The 18205-nt window shown below is 56.6% G+C and overlaps 1 protein-coding gene across 1 annotated transcript in view; it reads right to left on the reverse strand.

The window, feature by feature from the left end:
• Positions 1–13746, reverse strand: part of NCS1 (neuronal calcium sensor 1) — a 61228-nt gene extending 47482 nt beyond the window's left edge. The window contains exon 1 of the mRNA XM_027104532.1: positions 13187–13746. Within this exon, the coding sequence (XP_026960333.1) occupies positions 13187–13250 (64 nt within the window). The 5' untranslated portion in view covers positions 13251–13746. The remainder of the gene's footprint in view (positions 1–13186) is intronic.
• Between the last annotated feature and the right edge of the window lie 4459 nt (positions 13747–18205).

Here is an 18205-nt window from a genome sequence, read left to right on the forward strand (position 1 = left end):
CTCTCTCTCTCTCTCTCTCTCTCTCTCTCTCTCTCTCTCTCTCTCTCTCTCACACATACACCCCCCAAGGTAAGACTCCAACTACTCCCTGGTTCAAGCCATCTCTACTGCCAGACTCTGAATCTTCCAGAAGAGTGGTAAGTCCTGAAGGAAGTGAACCACACCTTCTGCTTCCTTTGAGACCGTGGGAAACGGTCGGCATGTGGGATTTTCTCAGGACTCCTGGTGGAGAACCTCTCAAACATTTCAGAGCCGAGCCGAGACGAGTGCTCAGGGGTTTGGTTCGGCCCAATTTCATGAACATTTTCCAAGCACCTGCCAAGGTCAGAGAAGGCCCTGAGGCACCTGGTCAACAGGAAAGGTCTTTTTCTGAATTGAGTCATTCTTTAGCCCCTGTGTGACCTGGAGAAACTGAGTTCACCTCTTTGAGCCTCAGTTTCCTCACCTGTAAAATGGGGATGGTGGTGGTGACAAATACCTTCCTTGCAGGGTGGTTAGAAGGAACAAATGGGATTTTTCACCCCTTCATTCATCCAACAATTAATTTCTGAGCACTCAAATGGGCCAGGGAACACAGCAGTGACCCAGACCCCGACCCCTGTCCTCCGAGGCCCTGATGGAACAGTAGATGCGGGCCTACAGCACACGACCACACAGCTGTCTAATTATCTGTCGTGATAAGAAGGGAAAGTGTAAAGCTGGAACCCGACCCAAGCAGGGGGGGGGGTCAGGGCGTGCTCCCTGGGGACAGGGCGCTTAGGCTGACACATAAAGGACGATCAGACTTCAGCAGGCAAAGAGAAAGGGCTTTCCAGCAAGGGGGGTGCGATGTCCAAAACCCAGAGACGATACAGAGAGTGGTGAGGCCAGGGGACCACCAGAAGCCACATCTGCCGCAACGCGGAGCTTCCTCTGGCTACAGGGACAGAGCACAGCAAAGGGCTCCAAGATGCTAACAATTGCTACTATTATTAACAAAGGTGTCACAGCACCCAAAGACGAGGGAGGATGACCAGGGCCAATAACGTGAGCAGCTGGGAGGGGAGGGGGCTACAGGAAGCCGTGGACAGTTGCCACTCCTCCTATCCACCCCGTCCCCCCAGCCATAGCCCCCACTTCCTTGCTTCATCCCCAGCCCTGGGAGGGGGTGGGACACGCTGGGCTGGTCTTCGTCACAGCTCAGACATGAGCCGGATCGGACACCGTCCTTAAGGTCACAACCACTAGAGTGCCACACACCCATCAGCCTGGCCAGAGCCCCCCAGAGGCTGGACCCTGACCCTGACCCAAAACGCCCACTGGTGCCTCCTTCGCCCAAGGAGGGCCCTGTCTCCCCTAGTGTGCCCTGTGTCCTTGCCTGTTTCCCAAGACTAGCTCCATCAGTGTGCCCTCCGGGTGGGGCCCTCCCTGCTGGTCAGCCGGCCCCTCCGAGGGGCTACCCTGCTAGGCCTCTGGCTCACCGTGCATCCCCTCTACACTCCCGCCCCCGCTCCGGGTTTCCAGGGCCTCAGAGTTGCAGCCTCGAGGCCTCCAGACCCGGAACACACTGTTCCTTCTGTCTGAAACGCTCTCAACATCTCGCATAAGCCCTCCCCCGCCCCCAAAACCTCTCTGTGCCTTCTCAACTCCTACTTCTCCCTCAGGTAGGGCTGCCAAATTTAGCAAATAAAAATACAGGATGTCCAGCGAAATTCGAATTTCACATAAACAATGAATAACTGTTTAGTTATGTCTGGCAGCCCTACCCTTGGGTCTCCGCTGAAATGCTGCCTCTTCCAAGAAGCCCTCCCAGGTGCACCACAGAACCGGTGGGCTCCCATAGCGTGGTGCAACGCTCTGTCTTGTTTCCTCACCAAGCTGTGAATGCCACGAGGGCCAGAAATCCATCCATCCAATGTGTCTCATGTCCTGGCACCCACGGGACCTGGCAGGAAACAGCTGTTCCACAAACAGTTTCTACATTAGGCAGTGAGGGGTGGCAGAGCGGCCCGGGGATGCCCTCGGCCAGACTTGCCCACACGGGTACACAGGGCCTCCAGCTGTGAGAGAATGGGCCTCCTTCCCCAAGCTGCGTCCAGAATGCTTCTCATGACCACTCACCCACCTCCACGAAGCCAGAGCGGAGGAAACACGAATGAAGGTGAGAGCAGCTAGCAGGCTCCTCTCCTGTATTTTGGCCACTGTTGGTTTTAATTAAGATCCCGTCCTGCTCAGGCCCAGCAAGGGCCTCATCATAGGCAGCCTGGAAACAATAATCACCCAACGTGGCCCTGTAGGCTACCGAGCCACGGAGGGTAGCAGGGCGACGGGTGCCGGGAGACAGGAGCCCCGCCAGCACAGGCTTTGAGCTCGTCTAGCTCCTTGCCTGCCCAGCACATACACCATATATTTTTGAACAGAAGGGAAGCGTTGGCTTTTTCCCCCACAGTGCCAAAAATAGCCCCATCTCCTGCCTTTGAACAGGAATCTTTTGGTTCCTACAAAGAGAAAGGAGAAGGAGGGGCCCAGGAGGAGGGGCCAAGCTGGCTGGCTGGACCCCTCCCCGGCTCCCCAGCCCCAGACGGTGAGAGGGGCTGGGGTCTTTGCTAAGCCTCACCTGCTGAGGCCCAGCCTCCCAGCACCTGACTTCTGAGGACCACCCCGCCCGCCCGAGATGTGTTAAGCCCCTCGTCATCCAGGCCAGGAGGTAGGAGGAGGCCAGACAAATGGAAAGCAAAGACCTGAGATGGATGAGAAGAAACGTCGTTTAGGGACTTCCCTGGTGGTCCAGCCGTTAAGACTCCACGCTTCCACTGCCAGGGACCCAGGTCCGATCCCTGGTCGGGGAACTAAGATCCCACATGCCATGTGGCCAAAAAAAAAAAAAAAAAAAGAAAAGAAATGTCGTTCATTCATTAGCTTGTCTGTTTATGGATTTGTTTTTTCCTTCATTCCAACAAATGTGCTCCAGGCTCTGTCCTAGGAGCAGGGATGCAGCAGTGAACTGTGAAACCAGACGCGTCCCACCCTCACGGCGCTCACAGCCGAACAGCAAGAAGGTGGGTTAAACAGGTCCTCACCGCCAGGTCTGGAGCGGGCACTGGCTGGGCCCAGGGCACCTCCATGGAAGGGGACGTTGGGCGCTGATGCAAGCTGAGTGTGGGCAGGGGTGGGTCCTGCTCAGGCTCAGAGGAACGAGGCAAACAGACGGTCAGATGGAAGGCGGTCTCAGCCGCCCCTCACCCAGGTGAGGACCCTCATTTCTCCCGCAGGAGGCGTTTTCCCATTTTATGTATGAGGCCACCAGGACTCAGAGGAGGGATTTCAAGAGCCTAGCGTGTGCCAGGCCCTTTTGCCAATAGTTTCACACTCATTCCATCCACCACACTGGGAGGCAGGGTTAGCAACAGCTGCCCATTTTACAGATGAAGTGAGGAAGCTCAATAGGAAAGGGCTCGGCCAAGATCCCAGAGCTGATGAGAGGAGCTGGGCTCTGTACCCAGGCCCGGCTGGTCCCTGAGGAGGAACTCAGCTGCCGTCCCCCTCCCCGCAGTTCCCTAGAAGAGAAAGCAGGGGTTCATGGCAGGAAGTGATCACAGGGCTGGGAAGTGGAGAACAGGGGATTTGAACCTAGCTCTGTCTGCCTCCAAATCCACGGTCCTTTCTGGTTCCCACAGCAGTTTCTTACTTCTAAAAAAAAAAAAAAAAAAAAAAAAAGAGGCCACTTCCTGTCCCCAAAAGGCCAGAGCAGTGGGGGAGCTGGTGGAGCCTGGAGAAAGAGAGAATGGCGCTCTGAGCCCACTTCCTAGCTGAAAACCCAAGCCTGAAATAAAAAATGCAGAGTGCTATTTCTGCCTTGGGTTAAACATTCCTCAAAGCCACATTCCTCCGCTCTCCTCCTTCTCCCCTGCCAGGGAATCCAGAGCACGGTGGCCTGGATGCACCGCCAGCTTCCTGGGGCCACCTCATGAGACCAGGGGTGCCAGGGCCAACAGCTGCCCTGAGCCCATCCTGGGCAACCCCAACCCAGACTCCCTTGGTGGGGAGCACGGCCTCCTAGATGGTACCGTCAGGGTTCCCTGGGGCTGAGAAAAGGTGACATCCATATCACTGAGAGTGGGACAGATGGGGACACTGAGACCCTGAGAGGCGCAGCCACAGCAAACTGGGCTGGAACCAGGACCCCAGACTCTTAGCTCCCTGGCAATTCCCCACCCCCATCAGATTGCAGGTCAGGGACACAGGTGGGCCCCGCCCCGGTCAGCAGAGAAGCAGAACGAAGCAACACATGGCAAGCACTTTGGAAAGCCCAAGCCTTACCCAGAGGCACTCATAGGCCTGCACCGTGCACAGCTCCCGGCTGGGCACTGAACAAACGCCCAAATCCACCAGATGCGTCCCTACCCTCAAGGTGCTTACAATCCCCCAGGATACTGCTACCAGACCTCCAGACCCCAAGGTCCTCTCTGTCACCGTGCCTCTGAGCCCCGCATGGCACCCGTGAGGACTTGGTCTCTCCCTTGACCAACAGACACTTCCTGAGGCCCCCAGGCCACGCCAGGTACGGGCAGGGCAGGATGGCCGGGGCACTCTGGGCCTCCACGGCTTCATCCTCGGGCTGCGCCTTAGCACCCAAGGCCCCCCCCGGATGGGGCAAAGGCTAAGAAAGCCTCAGAGGCCTGGGTGCGGCCCAGCCCGCTGTATACGCTTAGTGATGCTCCCTGGACTTGTCACGCCCCTCCTCCTGTCACCGTACTGAAGGCCTCGACTCTGCCTCCATCCCACAGGAAGCCAAGTGAGGCTGCCCCCAGTCCCCTGCAGGAAGCAGAACGGCAAGACCAGTAGAGCTGGGGATTCCCTGGCGGTCCAGTGGCTAGGACTCCGCACTTTCACTGCCGAGGACTCGGGTTCAATCCCTGGTCACGGAACTAAGATCCTGCAAGCTGCGCGGTGCGGCCAAAAAAAGAGAAAAAAAAAAGACCAATAGGGCTGTGTGTTCCCAGCTGGAAGGATCCTACCACCCCACCACCCAACCTCACATCCGGCCCAGGAATCCAGGACGCCTGGCAGTGTCTGACACTCCAGCAGTTGCTTGAATGCCTCCAGTGATGGGACACTCACTACTCTTGGCAGCAGCTCTAAGGTTACAAGGCTCACAGAGGACATGGGAGGCGGGCACAAGGTGGGAAGGGCATGGCTTTGGCAAGACAAAGGTCTAAGCCTGAGCCCCAGCTTGGCCACTGACTGGCCGGGAGGCCTTGGGCATGTCTCTGAACCTGCCCGGGCCTCCTTTTCTTCATCTGTAAAATGGGCATAATAGTTCCTCCTCCAAGGGCTGTGGTGAGAACACAGGAGGGAAAATCTGTACTCAACACTCCTGGCACCAAGTGCCCACTTGGTAAACAAGAGTCATCATCACTGTCACTCCTACCAATGACAATTCCCCACTGCTCGAGGGCAGAGGGGCTCCCAGAGACCATCGAGGCCAGGGCAGAAGGGGAGAGACGTGGCAGCCACGTCACCTGGCCCCAGGGCAGGCAGCTGAGCAATCAGCTTCTGATCCAGGGCCCAGCCTGTCTGTGCCTCCCACCTGAGTGCCCCCACCCCCCTTGCACACCTACATTACAACCTGCTCAGACCTGCCGTCACACACACCAACGTGCCGCTCACTCACTCCTGACACATGCCACGACCCCGTCACTCACACTCGGAGCATGCCCACGTGAGCCAGGGCTGCACACCCACACTCACTCATGCTCACCCGCACCCCTGCACCGAAGCTTCTTGACGCCCCCCAACTGCACAGGGCCCCTCATCACAGCCCAGGGTCAATTTCCCCTGCACCACTCACCAGATGTGTGGCCCTGGGCCAGCGCCGGTCCCCTCTGAGACTCAGTTTCCCCACCTGTAAAGTGGGGACCATGCACGGCTCCTGGGAGGAGTGGGTGACGAACACATCAACGCTGAGCTGGGCTGGCATGCTTAATGCCAGACTCCGGCCGAGGCGACAGCCTCTGATCCTTACTTGTTGCCGGTTACGGGGTCTCCATGACCACTGATGAGCTACGGGGAGCACCCAAGCCACCAAACTCAGTGTCTTTGCTGTTTCTAACCCCGCACGCAACAGCCCTGTGTTATGAGGGCATTATACTCTCCAACTCACAGATGAGAAAACTGAGGCATCAGGAGATAAAAGACTTGCCCGTGGCTGAGCCAGCCAGAGAGTCCACGTCATCAGACACCGGAGCCCGAGCACGTTCCGTCCCTGGGGCCCCGGAGGAGCTGCCCCACGGAAGTCTCACCATCTGGCAATCTGAATATTGCACAGAACGGGAAACTGAGGCCCGGGGGGGGGCTAGTGATTCGAAAGTCACTGTCCAGGCTGCAGTGCTTCTGGGACAGAACCCCAAGCAGGTGTGTCTCCAGTCCTCCAGGCCCGCGTCCACGCAGGATCCTAAAACCCAGCACTCTGGAGCCGGCCCGCCCTCCCCAGCTCCCAGAACGATCCAGCTACCGGCCAGGCCAAACACAGAAGCCGTGTGCATTTACCATTCCCTCCCAATTCAGCCGAGGGCCTGTGACAGCTCACGCTGTTACCTCCCAGGGGGGTGGCCGCGAACCGTCCCCTGCCTCTGACGGCCAAGCAGCCCCATTCCTGCGAGGACATTTACTGAGCACTTACTAGGTGTCGGTCCCTGTGCCTGCCAACGGCACACACCTGGCACCCAGAGCTCAGCAGGGTGAGGGGCTCCCCAGGGTCACATGGCCGGCAAGCCCTCACCACTCTGCTGTCCCACCCCGGCCGGGAACCTGACCCCAATTTCACATTACCTGGAAACCTGGCGTGTTAATTTATGACGATCTCTGCCGTGGTAGACAGACCACTTGTGCAAAGTGTTTCGTCTCATGATGACAGTAAGGAGGAACCTCTTTTTAATTTATACTGGTTTTTCTTTTCCTTACTGGAGAGCAAGAGAGATTTAGGACAAGATGAACCCCACCAGCTTCAATGAAGAAAGCAAGACATCTTCATCTCCACCCCAGCAGGCAACCCATCACGGCACCATGGGAGGCACCCGACAGGAGTCAACCTGCCCCGGGTATTTGCCATGTGACCCTGCGAGAGATACTTCACCTCTCTGGTACTCGACTGGTCCATTAGTAAAACAAGGACTTTGGACTACATGACCCCAAAGTCTCCTCTAGCTCAAAGATTCCAGGATTTTATTTTATACTAATCAAAGAAATGAATATTGAAACAGTGAGCTACTCTTTTCTTCCTCATCAAGTTGACAATTATTAAGAAAAACAATAACACTCAGTGCTGGCAAGGATGCGGGGAAACAGGCACTCTCCCATCCCCTTTTGCTGAAAATATAAATGGGAACGTACTTCGTGGAGAGCAATTGAACAATTTTTCAATCAAAAGCCTTTTAAGATGTTCCCAGCCTTTAATACGACAACTTCATCTGGGGAAATTTATCTTCAAGAAGAGACATGTGCAAAGATTTACTACAAAGACGTTCATGCCGAGATTTAGTACAGAGATGATTCTCAAGCACTGTTTATATTAGAGAGAAAAAAAAACAACCTAAATGTCCAATGGCCAGGGATTAAATAAAATATGTTACATTCATATGAGGTACTGTTAAAAAATCATGGGCAAACATTCACAGTTGTCAGATTTTGAGAAGTTAAAAAGTATATAATCCCGAATTTACAAGGTAATGAAACCTATGTACCAAGTCCTATTGGAGTCTTCCTCCTAAATATATGTAGGATGTGTCCTTGACGTCACCCCCAGTGATACCCCCAATTTATCACCATGATCACCCGGCCTTGATTCCAACCCCCTCCATACTAGGGACTACATGCTAAAAGGATATCCAAACCCAAATCTAACGTCTCCACCACCTCCATCCATAGACGGCCACCCCCGGCCCCGCCCATCTGGGAAAATGTCCAAAACCCTTCCTACGGCCTTTGGGGCCCTTGGTGAGGGATGGCGTGAGCCCAGTGCACTGGCCGGCTGCATCTGCCCCAGAGGGGCTCAGGCCTGGCCTTGGGAGCAGAGGAATCTGGGCCCAATCCCAAGGCCGCGGCCAGGAGGAAGGGCTCTCACCTGACACTGTGAGATGTGACATGCCAGAACTCTCTAGGGTGGGGATGGGGGTGGATGGAGCTGGGGGATGCAGAAAGAGCCGGAAGAGGTGTTTGGGGGAGGCCTGGGCTCTGGGCCCCGGGGGAGTCCCTGCCCCTCTCTGACCTCTGCTTCTCTCGGCAAGGGGTGGCTGTAAGCCAGTGGGCCCGTCCTGCGCTGGAGGACAGAGGACTTGCCTCTGAGGATCAGTTGCCACCAGGAGAGGTTTAAAGGGTCCCCCCAGAACCAGGCACCATGCTGAACCCTTCAAGTGCGCAGATTCCTCCCACCTCTGGGGCCCCCCTGGTGCCTGTTTTCCAGAGGAGGAAAGTGAAGCTCCATGAGATGGGGCTTGCCCAAGGACAGGGCCAGAACCCTGGCGCATCTGGTCCCCGGGGTCTACTTCCCTCCCTGAGACTCTGTGGCTAAACAGCGTCCCCTCCCCTTCTGGCTCACGCTCGGACCTCCAAGCCCTCTCCCCTTTAGATCCACAGAGTCACGTGGGCAGGTACTGCAGATGAGCAAACTGGTGCTCAGAGAGGGTAAGCAACTTGCCCAAGGTCACAGAGCCCGAGTGAGGACCCAGCCCATTCTCCAGGATACTGAGTTTACAACAGGCTTGATATTTCTTGCCCAGCCCGGCTGTAAGAGTCTAACCTCGATTCCTCCTGCTGCTGCTGTTTAGCCTTCAGTGGAGTCGGGGAGCGGCCTCCCTGGTCTTACCCGCATGCACACAGGAGGCAGAGGGATTGCAGAAGCCGCCTCCCTCCCTCAGGGCCTTCCCTCTCCTGGGTGGCTTATCCGTTTCTTGGCTGTGGGGCCCTCCACGCCCCAACTCGCTCAGTTATCTTAAGATGGGTGCCAGATACTGCCTCCCCCCAAGGCAATGTCTTGCCCTCCCTGGTCGAGCAGAGTTGGGTGGGAGAAGCACCAATCAAAGAGTATTCCTTATTCTACAGGAAGGGACCCTCATGCGACCCTTCCCAAAGCCAGAGAGGCTGGTGACATCCAGCATCTCCCCACCAGACTCCTGGGGGTCCCCTTCTCTGCTCTGGGCTGCAGACACTTCAGCTGCTGGCTTACCCTGACCACCCCCGCATCCAGATGCCCCTCCCACCATTCTGGCATCAGGGGAAAGGCCGAAGAGACCCAAGATTGGCAACAAGAGCAGAGGGAGGAGGGGACCTCCTCTGAGTTTTGGAAGGAGGTGTGGGGAGAGCCGCGAGCACCACGGGGAGAGAATAAGGGGGAGAGAGGGTGGAGGGTTCTGCCTTCCCCAGGAGGCTGGCTGGCTTGGCCCAGAAGTCTTTAAACGGATGCAGCTCAGACCACGACAGACGGCTTGAGCCCCACAAGCTCGGTTTTCCGGACGACCTGGCTAGTTTCCACCCGAGGGCAGGAATTACATCTCTCTCATTCACATCTCCATCTCTGTGCCCAGGACAGAGTGAGCACTCAGTGAAGGGCAGGTCAGGGCAGCCTCAAAATTAACAAGTGGGATGGGGGTGGGGGAGACACTGCAGCAGGTAAAACAAGAACCTGCTAAGGTTCGGGCAAACCCAAAGTCCCATCTTTCCACGCCTCCTGAGTGCCAGGCACAAAGACCAGGGCCGTAGGGAGGTTCCTTCATGGAGAGATGAACTTTGCTCACAAGAGGTATTTACGACCGGTTCAGGATGAAGCCCAATTGTGTAGTCAAAACAACGTGTTAGTAACGATCACTAACATGCATCCTCGCATCCTTGACAAGTGTGTGTCACGCATCAGGGACCTCTTACCATATGCCTTATGCTCTGCTGTATGTGAATCATCTTCTTGCCTCCTTACATGCCCTTGGAGTCAGGGACCATGAGCACACCCATTTTGCAGATGAGAAAACTGAGGCTCAGTTAGGTGAAGGACTGGCCTGTCCCACAGCCTGGGCACACAGGGATGGCAATATCCTTACCAACAAACTGCACAAAAGTGGGCCAGACCTCACAGAAACCGGGCTGCTGGCCACACCGAGCACTGTTTGATGAGTCCCGGCTGGGTGGGGCCTCCGTCTCTCGCAAACCTCCTGCTGCCCCTGGATGTGAACTGTGCCGGGGAGGGTGAGGATTGGGTTACGGGGCGCTGATGACTTACAAAATCTCTTCCGCAGCGGAGGGAAAAAAATCTGCTCTGCAGTGTTAAAGCTGAATGACAGAGAGGTTTAGCTAGGCTGACTCCAGATGTGCCGAGGGAGGGCCACACGGTTGGAGCTCTCAGAACTCCTCCTGCGTCCTCACACACACAGATCACCAAGACAGTCTTTTCCAGAGAGCAGGAGACTCACCACCAAGGATGGCAGCCAGCACTGACTTGGGCATGAACATCTGGGGCTCCCCTCTGGGCCCCCCTCGGCGTTGTGGCTGGCTGTGGGATGCCGAGGTGGCCTAGGACACCAGGTGATGCTTACACATGCCAGGACTCCTAGAACCAGTTGCGGGTCTTCAACTGGGACTCCTCAGAACCAAGGTCTGCATGACAAACACTCGTTAAGGGTACAAATTCCTGGGCCCGGCCCAGGCTCTAAGAATCGGAAATCTGGGAGGGCGACCAGACCCAGGCACCTTGGTGTTTAACGGACCCTCCAGGAGATTCTGACATTTGAGAGTCCTTCCTAAGCGCTCCTCTCTTGACCCCGTATAACACACAGAACCCCTTGAACAAAGAGCAGACGGCTTCACGCCCCGGCCAAAGGAGGCCCATCTGGGGCCTTAGAACAGGCTGGAGGCTTTTCCTGCTGTTCCTGCCGGGAGACTTTTCATTCAACAGATACCTGTGGCCCTACTAAGTGCCAATGCAACCCGACAGGGAAGGGCCTGCCCTGAGGGAGCCGACATCAGCAAGGGAGATAGACAGAAGTCCCACGAGCCCACCACGACCTCCCTCAGCCCAAACCCAATAAGAGCCCTAGAGGAAAAGTACCCGGCTCACTCTCTCCCTCATCGAAACTGTTCCAGCTCTCCAAAGGCCTTTTAAAATAGCCCGGCCCAGCCCAGCACCATGGGCCTGATTCCTAACAAGGCCTTGTTGACTCATCTTCTCCCAAAGTTGACAGATCTGCCCAGAGAGAGGGCGATGGACAAAATGACCGCCCCAGGTGCCTTCCCAACCCAGAGGCCGCCATCACGGGCTTAGAAATCGGAAAGGGACACACAGAAAAAAAGCCCCTCCAGATTTCTCAGCGTGAGCTCTGAGGTCTCTCAAGGGGATTAACTTGGGGGCCAGACAGGCCTGAGTTCAAGTCCTGACACTGCCTGCTGACGGGCCCTGGGATCTTGGGTCCCGGAACTACGGTGAGGATTGAACGCGTTAGGGAAGCAAGGAGCTTGGTGCGCGATGTGCTCCAGAAGCAGGAAACCTGGCTCCACTCAGCTCGCAGGTGATGGAGACACCCTGGCGCAGCCCAAGCTCACTCCTCCTTTGAAACCCACTGGACCCTCTGCCTCCCCAAGCCCAGGGGCCTGGGAAGCCCCGTGTGCAGCCTGCCTGCTGACAGCTACAGGCCGCAGCTGCACAGAGCCTGAAGGAAGGCCCAGCAAATCTCACAAGACAGCAGCCAAACTGGGAAGGGCCACCTACCCACCTTGGAAAGAAGGTAAGAGCAGCAAGGACGGAGTCCCTGGTCCTCAGAGCCTCAGCCCTTCAAGGAGCAGCTACTGGGATGTGAGCGCCTTGCTGCAGAATTCCACTGGAGAGGGGCCAGTACCTCCCAGTGGCCTAGCACCCACTCAGGAAAGACCCCTTCAATCCAAGCACATGGGGGTGAGGGGCATGGAGCTGAAGTGTGGGCTTGGACAGACCTGCAAACGTGCCCAGAAGACCAATGGAGTGGGGGGAGGGGCGAGCAGAGGTTGTGCAATGCACCATCACAAGCTGCCTCCCAAGCCTCCGTCAACGCGTGGAGGTGGCGGTCAATCTGTCTCCGTCTAGGGAGGGCACAGAGCGACTGGACCCACGCAGCCGCCCAGGTACGGGCTCAGAATCCCAACCCAAGCCCAGAGCCCCTGCCCCGTTCCAAGTCAGATCCCCAGGCAGAAGCCCTTCCAGACCACTCAGCAGTCCTCCTCCGATCCCCCAAAAGAAAGACCCTAAAAGAAAGACCGTGTGGTCAGGACCCAGTGCCATTAACCCTTGGCACGCTGGGACATCTCCAAGAGGCTTGCAGGGAAGGGAGAAGTCTGGTACAGAGAAACTGGAGAGGTGAGGCGACCGGAGAGTTGCGAAGTTGGGCACGTGGAGAGAGACACACTGGGACAGATCTAGAGAAATCTGAAATTGACAGACCCTCCTCTCAGGGGTGCCCCAGACGGTTAAAAGATGAGATGGACCAGATCACCCAGGGCGGTAGAAACCCATTTCCCAGCCTGGCAGATACAGATAGAAGCTGGGAAGGTGCAATCTGGGCCAGAGGAGAATTCAGCCTATAAACCCTGCAGCCAAGAGGATGCCCAGGACCCTTCACCGCTGCCGCTGCCATGAGCTCTCTGACAAGTCTCACCACCGCACCACACACGATCAGGGCCAGGGAGGGGGCGACAGGCCAACCTCGCAGCAGCAATAGCAGTAGCGGCGGCAGCAGCGGCGGCGGCAGCGGCAGCGGCAGTAGCGGCGGCACCGTGATGCATGAATCACCCGCCCCGCTGCGCTCGTGCCAGTCGGCTCCGCGCAGCCGGAGCCACCTCGCAAGCAGGCGCCCCCTCTCCGCCCCTCGCCCTTGCACACCCCTGTCCTTTTGGACAGTTCTGCTGGGGGGGGCCGCGGGGGGGCTGGGGGCTTCCCTCCGAGCCCGGGGGTGGCCCCGCGCTCGCGGACAGGCGGCACACGTCCCGGGAGCGCGTGGTTGGGGGGTGTCCTAGAACAATAGGGCCAGGTGTGGGGCTGGGGGCGCGGCCGGGAGCTTCCGAGGGGCCCGGGGCGGGTGCAGGGCAGGGGATGGCCAAGGCAGGGTGGCGGCGTCGTGGGGAGCGGAGAGCGGGCCCGGGGGGGCGGAGGCAGCGCCCGGCAGCGCAGGGCGGGGGTCCCGGCGCGCGCACTCACAGTAGGTTTTCCTGGTCAGCTCCTCCACGACTTCAGGCTTCAACTTGCTGTTGGATTTCCCCATCCTCGGCGGCCGCGGCCCCCGCGCCCCGGGCCGGACCCCGTCGGGGCGCCCAGCGGGAGTGGCTGGGCCGGGGCGGGGTGCGCGGGGGGCCGGCGGGCCGGGGCCGCGCCTTTGTTTGCGGCTCGCGGCGCGGTGCCCGGGGCGCGGGGCAGCCGCTTGGCAGGCCCGGGCCGTCCGGCCGCCGCCCTCTCCGGGCGCCGCGGCGCGGAGCTGCGCTGGGCTGGGCGCCGACGCGGCCGCGGTGTTGCCGCGGTCGTCCCTGGTTACTGAGCTCCGCGGCACATGCTCGCTGCTGCGCTCCCTCTCGCCGCCGCCCCTGCGCTCCCCGCCTCCCGCCTCCCGCCCGCACCGGCGCGCCAGGGGTGGACCCGGAGCCGCCACTCAGCGCCCGGCGCCACCTCCCGCCCCGCACCCGCCCGGCCGGGCCTGCGCCCGCGGAACGACGACCCCGCGAGCGCCAAGCCAAGCTCGCAGAGGGGCGCCCCCGGCCTCATCGGTCCCCGGGCGGGAGGGCGAGGTCACCCCCGCCACCTCCCTCGCGGCGATCCGGCCCCCCCGTAGGGCGGAGCCGGGCGGGGGAGGGCCCGGAAGATCTGACGTGAATGAGGCTGAGGCTCGGCTTGGCGAAATTCATTCATTCGACACTGATTTGTTGGGCGCTGGGGAAGCCTGGGAGCAGGCCAGGCGCGGTCCCAGCCCTGACGGGGCGGGGGCGGGAGGGGAGGACACGTCTCTGCAGGATGTCACATGTGGTGGCGGGTGGGGGGGGCACCTACCGCGGCCTGGGGAAGGTGACCTCCAAGCCCGGGGGAGGGAGGGAGGGTGGTTGGGAACGTGTTCAAGGCCCAGAAAACCTGGAGGAGGGAAGGAGGCCTGAACGCCAGGGAGAGCTCCTCTCCGTGCACGGGACTCCACGCACAGTCCGGGGTATGATGTGAGGCCAGAGAGAAGGGCAAGGACCAGTGGGGACAGGCCTGCGCTCGCCCCAAGGAGCTGGGCCTCTGCGATTTAAGGAAGGAGGTAACAGGGTCAGATATGCTTTCTCTGCTTCTCTGGCCTCAGTGTGGAGGGGCGCTCTGGTCAGGAGCTGTGGCCCAGACCAGTGGCCAGGGCTCCACCTGGATGGACAGAGGCAAGGGATGGGGGGTGGGGTAAGTTTATGGTGAGGGAGAGAGTCTACGTGGGCTTCCAGGGCCACCCCATCTACAATGTGAACATGTTGGGACCTCTTCTGTCCCCTTCCCCAGCTTTATCTGTTTTCTCTTTAGCAACTATCACAGATCTCTTTTTTTTTAATTTTATTTATTTTTTTATACAGCATGTTCTTATTAGTCATCCATTTTATACACATCAGTGTATACATGTCAATCCCAATCACCCAATTCATCACAGCACCATCCCCACCCCCCTGCGGCTTTCCCCCCTTGGTGTCCATACGTTTGTTCTCTACATCTGTGTCTCAACTTGTGCCCTGCAAACCGGTTCATCTGTACCATTTTTCTAGGTTCCACATACATGCGTTAATAAACGATATTTGTTTTTCTCTTTCTGACTTACTTCACTCTGTATGACAGTCTCTAGATCCAACCACGTCTCAACAAATGACCCAATTTCCTTCCTTTTTATGGCTGAGTAATATTCCATTGTATATATGTACCACAACTTCTTTATCCATTCATCTGTCGATGGGCATTTAAGTTGCTTCCATGACCTGGCTACTGTAAATAGTGCTGCAATGAACACTGGGGTGCATGTGTCTTTTTGAATTATGGTTTCCACCCACTTCAGACCTAGGGACGCATACAGACTGAAAGTGAGGGGATGGAAAAAGGTATTCCATGCAAATGGAAATCAAAAGGAAGCTGGAGTAGCAATACTCATATCAGATAAAATAGACTTTAAAATAAAGAATGTTACAAGAGACAAGGAAGGACACTACATAATGATCAAGGGATCAATCCAAAAAGAAGATATAACAATTATAAATATATATACACCCAACATAGGAGCACCTCAATACATAAGGCAACTGCTAACAGCTATAAAACAGGAAATCGACAGTAACACAATAATAGTGGGGGACTTTAACACCTCACTTACGCCAATGGACAGATCATCCAAAGTGAAAACAAATAAGGAAACAGAAGCATTAAGTGACACAACAGACCAGATAGATTTAATTGATATTTACAGGACATTCCATCCAAAAACAGCAGATTACACTTTCTTCTCAAGTGCACACTGAACATTCTCCAGGATAGATCACATCTTGGGTCCCAAATCAAGCCTCAGTAAATTTAAGAAAATTGAAATCATAGCAAGCATCTTTTCCGACCACAACGCTATGAGATTAGAAATGAATTACAGGGAAAAAAACGTAAAAAACACAAACACATGGAGGCTAAACAATACGTTACTAAAGAACCAAGAGATCACTGAAGAAATCAAAGAGGAAATCAAAAACTACCTGGAGACAAATGACAGTGAAAACACTACATCCAAAACCCAGGGGATGCAGCAAAAGCAGTTCTAAGAGGGAAGTTTATAGCTATACAAGCCTACCTCAAGAAACAAGAAAAATCTCAAATAAACAATCTAACCTTACACCTAAATGAACTAGAGAAAGAGGAACAAACAATATCACAGATTTCATTAGCAGATTTTTTCATTGTGTTTTGCTGTCTCCTCAGCTAGAGTATGAGCCTCCCGAGGGCAGGGATTCTTTCTTATTTGTAGTTTTATTTCCAGCACCTAGAAGGCACCTGACTCTGCAGTGGCCACTCAGCAAACCTCTGTAAATGAGTGAAGGGCTGAGGGCGGAAGGACACCGGTGCTGGGGGCCTGGGGGTGGACAGAGCATGGCAGGAAGAGGCCGCCCTCCTCGGGGCCGCAGGGATGAGGTGGTGGGCAGGGTGTCTTTTTGTCCCCACTTTGGCACAGTGTTCAGACCTCAGGGGATCCGGGAAGCCCGAAGGAACGGGGGAGACAGAAACCCTGCCTCTCAACCCCAGATGCCTCCTCCTCCAGACACGCCCCATTCCAGCCTTTCTCCTGAAGGCCTTGCCTGGTCGAGGCTCTGGCCCCAGGAAGCCTTCAGAGAGGGGTACACTTGCTGGCCTGCTAGAGCTCATTCTGTCAAGGAAGTGAGGAGGGTACGGACCCCAAGAGCTGGGCCCACAGTTGGAGGGACCTGGTTTAAACTTGGGAGCAGGATGTCCCAACCATGAGGACTGGCTAGGAATGGACAGTAGGGAGGGACCCGCGGTGAGGGGTTTAGCGCTGGCCAGCCCAGCCTGAGCATCCTGCCTGGGAGGAGGGGGAGCCAGCAAGGGGACCAAGGCCTAGTTGGGACGACAGTGACAGCAGTAGCAATTAAAGCCCTAAAGCCACGTGCTCCTCCTGTATTTCTTGCCCACTGTCTACATGCCAGGCACTCTGCTGAGCACTGGGGACACCACCGTGACCAACGTGGTCCATTTCCTCAGGGAGCTCAGGGACCTCCCCCTCCCCTGTCTGCCCCACATTGGTCCCCAAACCACACTGGTGACAAACTCCATGAAAAGATGTGAACCATACACAGAAACTCCTGTGGGGGCAGGGAGCTTCCTGCGGGCTTCACAGATTCCTCTGTCATTCAGCAAGTATTTACTGAGCACCTACTATGTGCTGGGCCTGCAGGATAGAGACAAAACTCCTGCTGTTGTGGAGTGTACAGTTAATGAGGGCACAGTGATATAAACATAAACAAAATTCATGAGTAAAATATATAATGTCAGAGGTGGAATATAACAATAAGGCAGGGAAGGCGGATGGCAAGTGCTGGGGTGGGAGCTGTGAGATGTTTACTGGCAGGGAGCCCTCAATGAAGAGGTGCTATTTGAACAAGGACCTGAAGGAGGGGGATGCCCTGCAGTAGAGCCTGGTGGCCTGTGTGTGGCCTGGCAGGAGCGCAGCAAGGTGGGGCTTAGAGAGTGAGGCAGAGATCGGAGATGAGGTCAGACTCAGGGATCTGTTGGTACTTAGCCGGATCCCTGGGCTGCTGCACACTGACTCCAGGCAGGTGGGGTGGAAACAGGGACCCTTGGGAGGTCACAGCATCATCAGCTGGGGCGGTGGTGGCCGGGTCCAGCGTGGCAGCGAGGACGTAGAGAGAACTGGTTAGACTCGATTATATTTTGAAGGCAGAGACGGCAGCATACCTGAATGGATTGGGCAAGGGTGTGAGACAAAGAAAGAAGGGAATCAAGGCCAAGGATTTTGACCTGAGCCACTGGGAGAATGGTTTCCATTTGCTACTGTGGGGAGTGGCCAGGTTTGCAGATGGAAAGAGCAGGAGTCCGGTTCTGGACGTGTGAGGTATGGGAGGCTTATTAGACATCCAAGTGGAGATGCCGAAGAGGCAGGTGACACAGGCGCCTGGAGTTTGTGGACAGGTCCAGGCTGCAGGGATCAGCTGGTGAGTCATCCTGGCAGAGATGGAATTTAAAGCCCTGCGACGGGATAAGGTCACTAAGGGAGCGTATAGATATATAGGAGCTGGTCGGGCAAGACTGGGCAGAGTGTTCCGGGCCCCCATGACGTGGGGAGAGCATGTGGGAAGGTGCTGGGCCTTGGGGCCAGCCTTACCCTCTTTCCTGACCTGGATTTCAGCCCAAAGGGTCCCTGCCAACATCCAAATACTTTATCCCGTGCCACCCCAGACTAAGCGCTCAGATCCACTCTCTGATGCCCGGGGTCGTTCTGAGAGCACTGGCTCTGGGTCTTTCTGCCACAAGAATTTGGTGTTTTAAGGTGAAGAAAAATGTGCAGCCAGGCTTCAAGCCAGGGTTTCACGACCAGATTCCCACTTTCAGAGGCCCCTTCTGGCTGCTGTGGATTGGAGGGGACAGAGTCAAAGCCCAGAGGCCGGTGAAGAGCCAGGGAGTTTGAGTGGCAACTGATTAGATGGGGGTTGG

Source organism: Aethalodelphis obliquidens, unplaced genomic scaffold, assembly GCF_003676395.1.
Source record: "Aethalodelphis obliquidens isolate GAN/ISIS:26980383/991018 unplaced genomic scaffold, ASM367639v1 scaffold7, whole genome shotgun sequence".
Classification (NCBI taxonomy): Eukaryota; Metazoa; Chordata; class Mammalia; order Artiodactyla; family Delphinidae; genus Aethalodelphis; species Aethalodelphis obliquidens.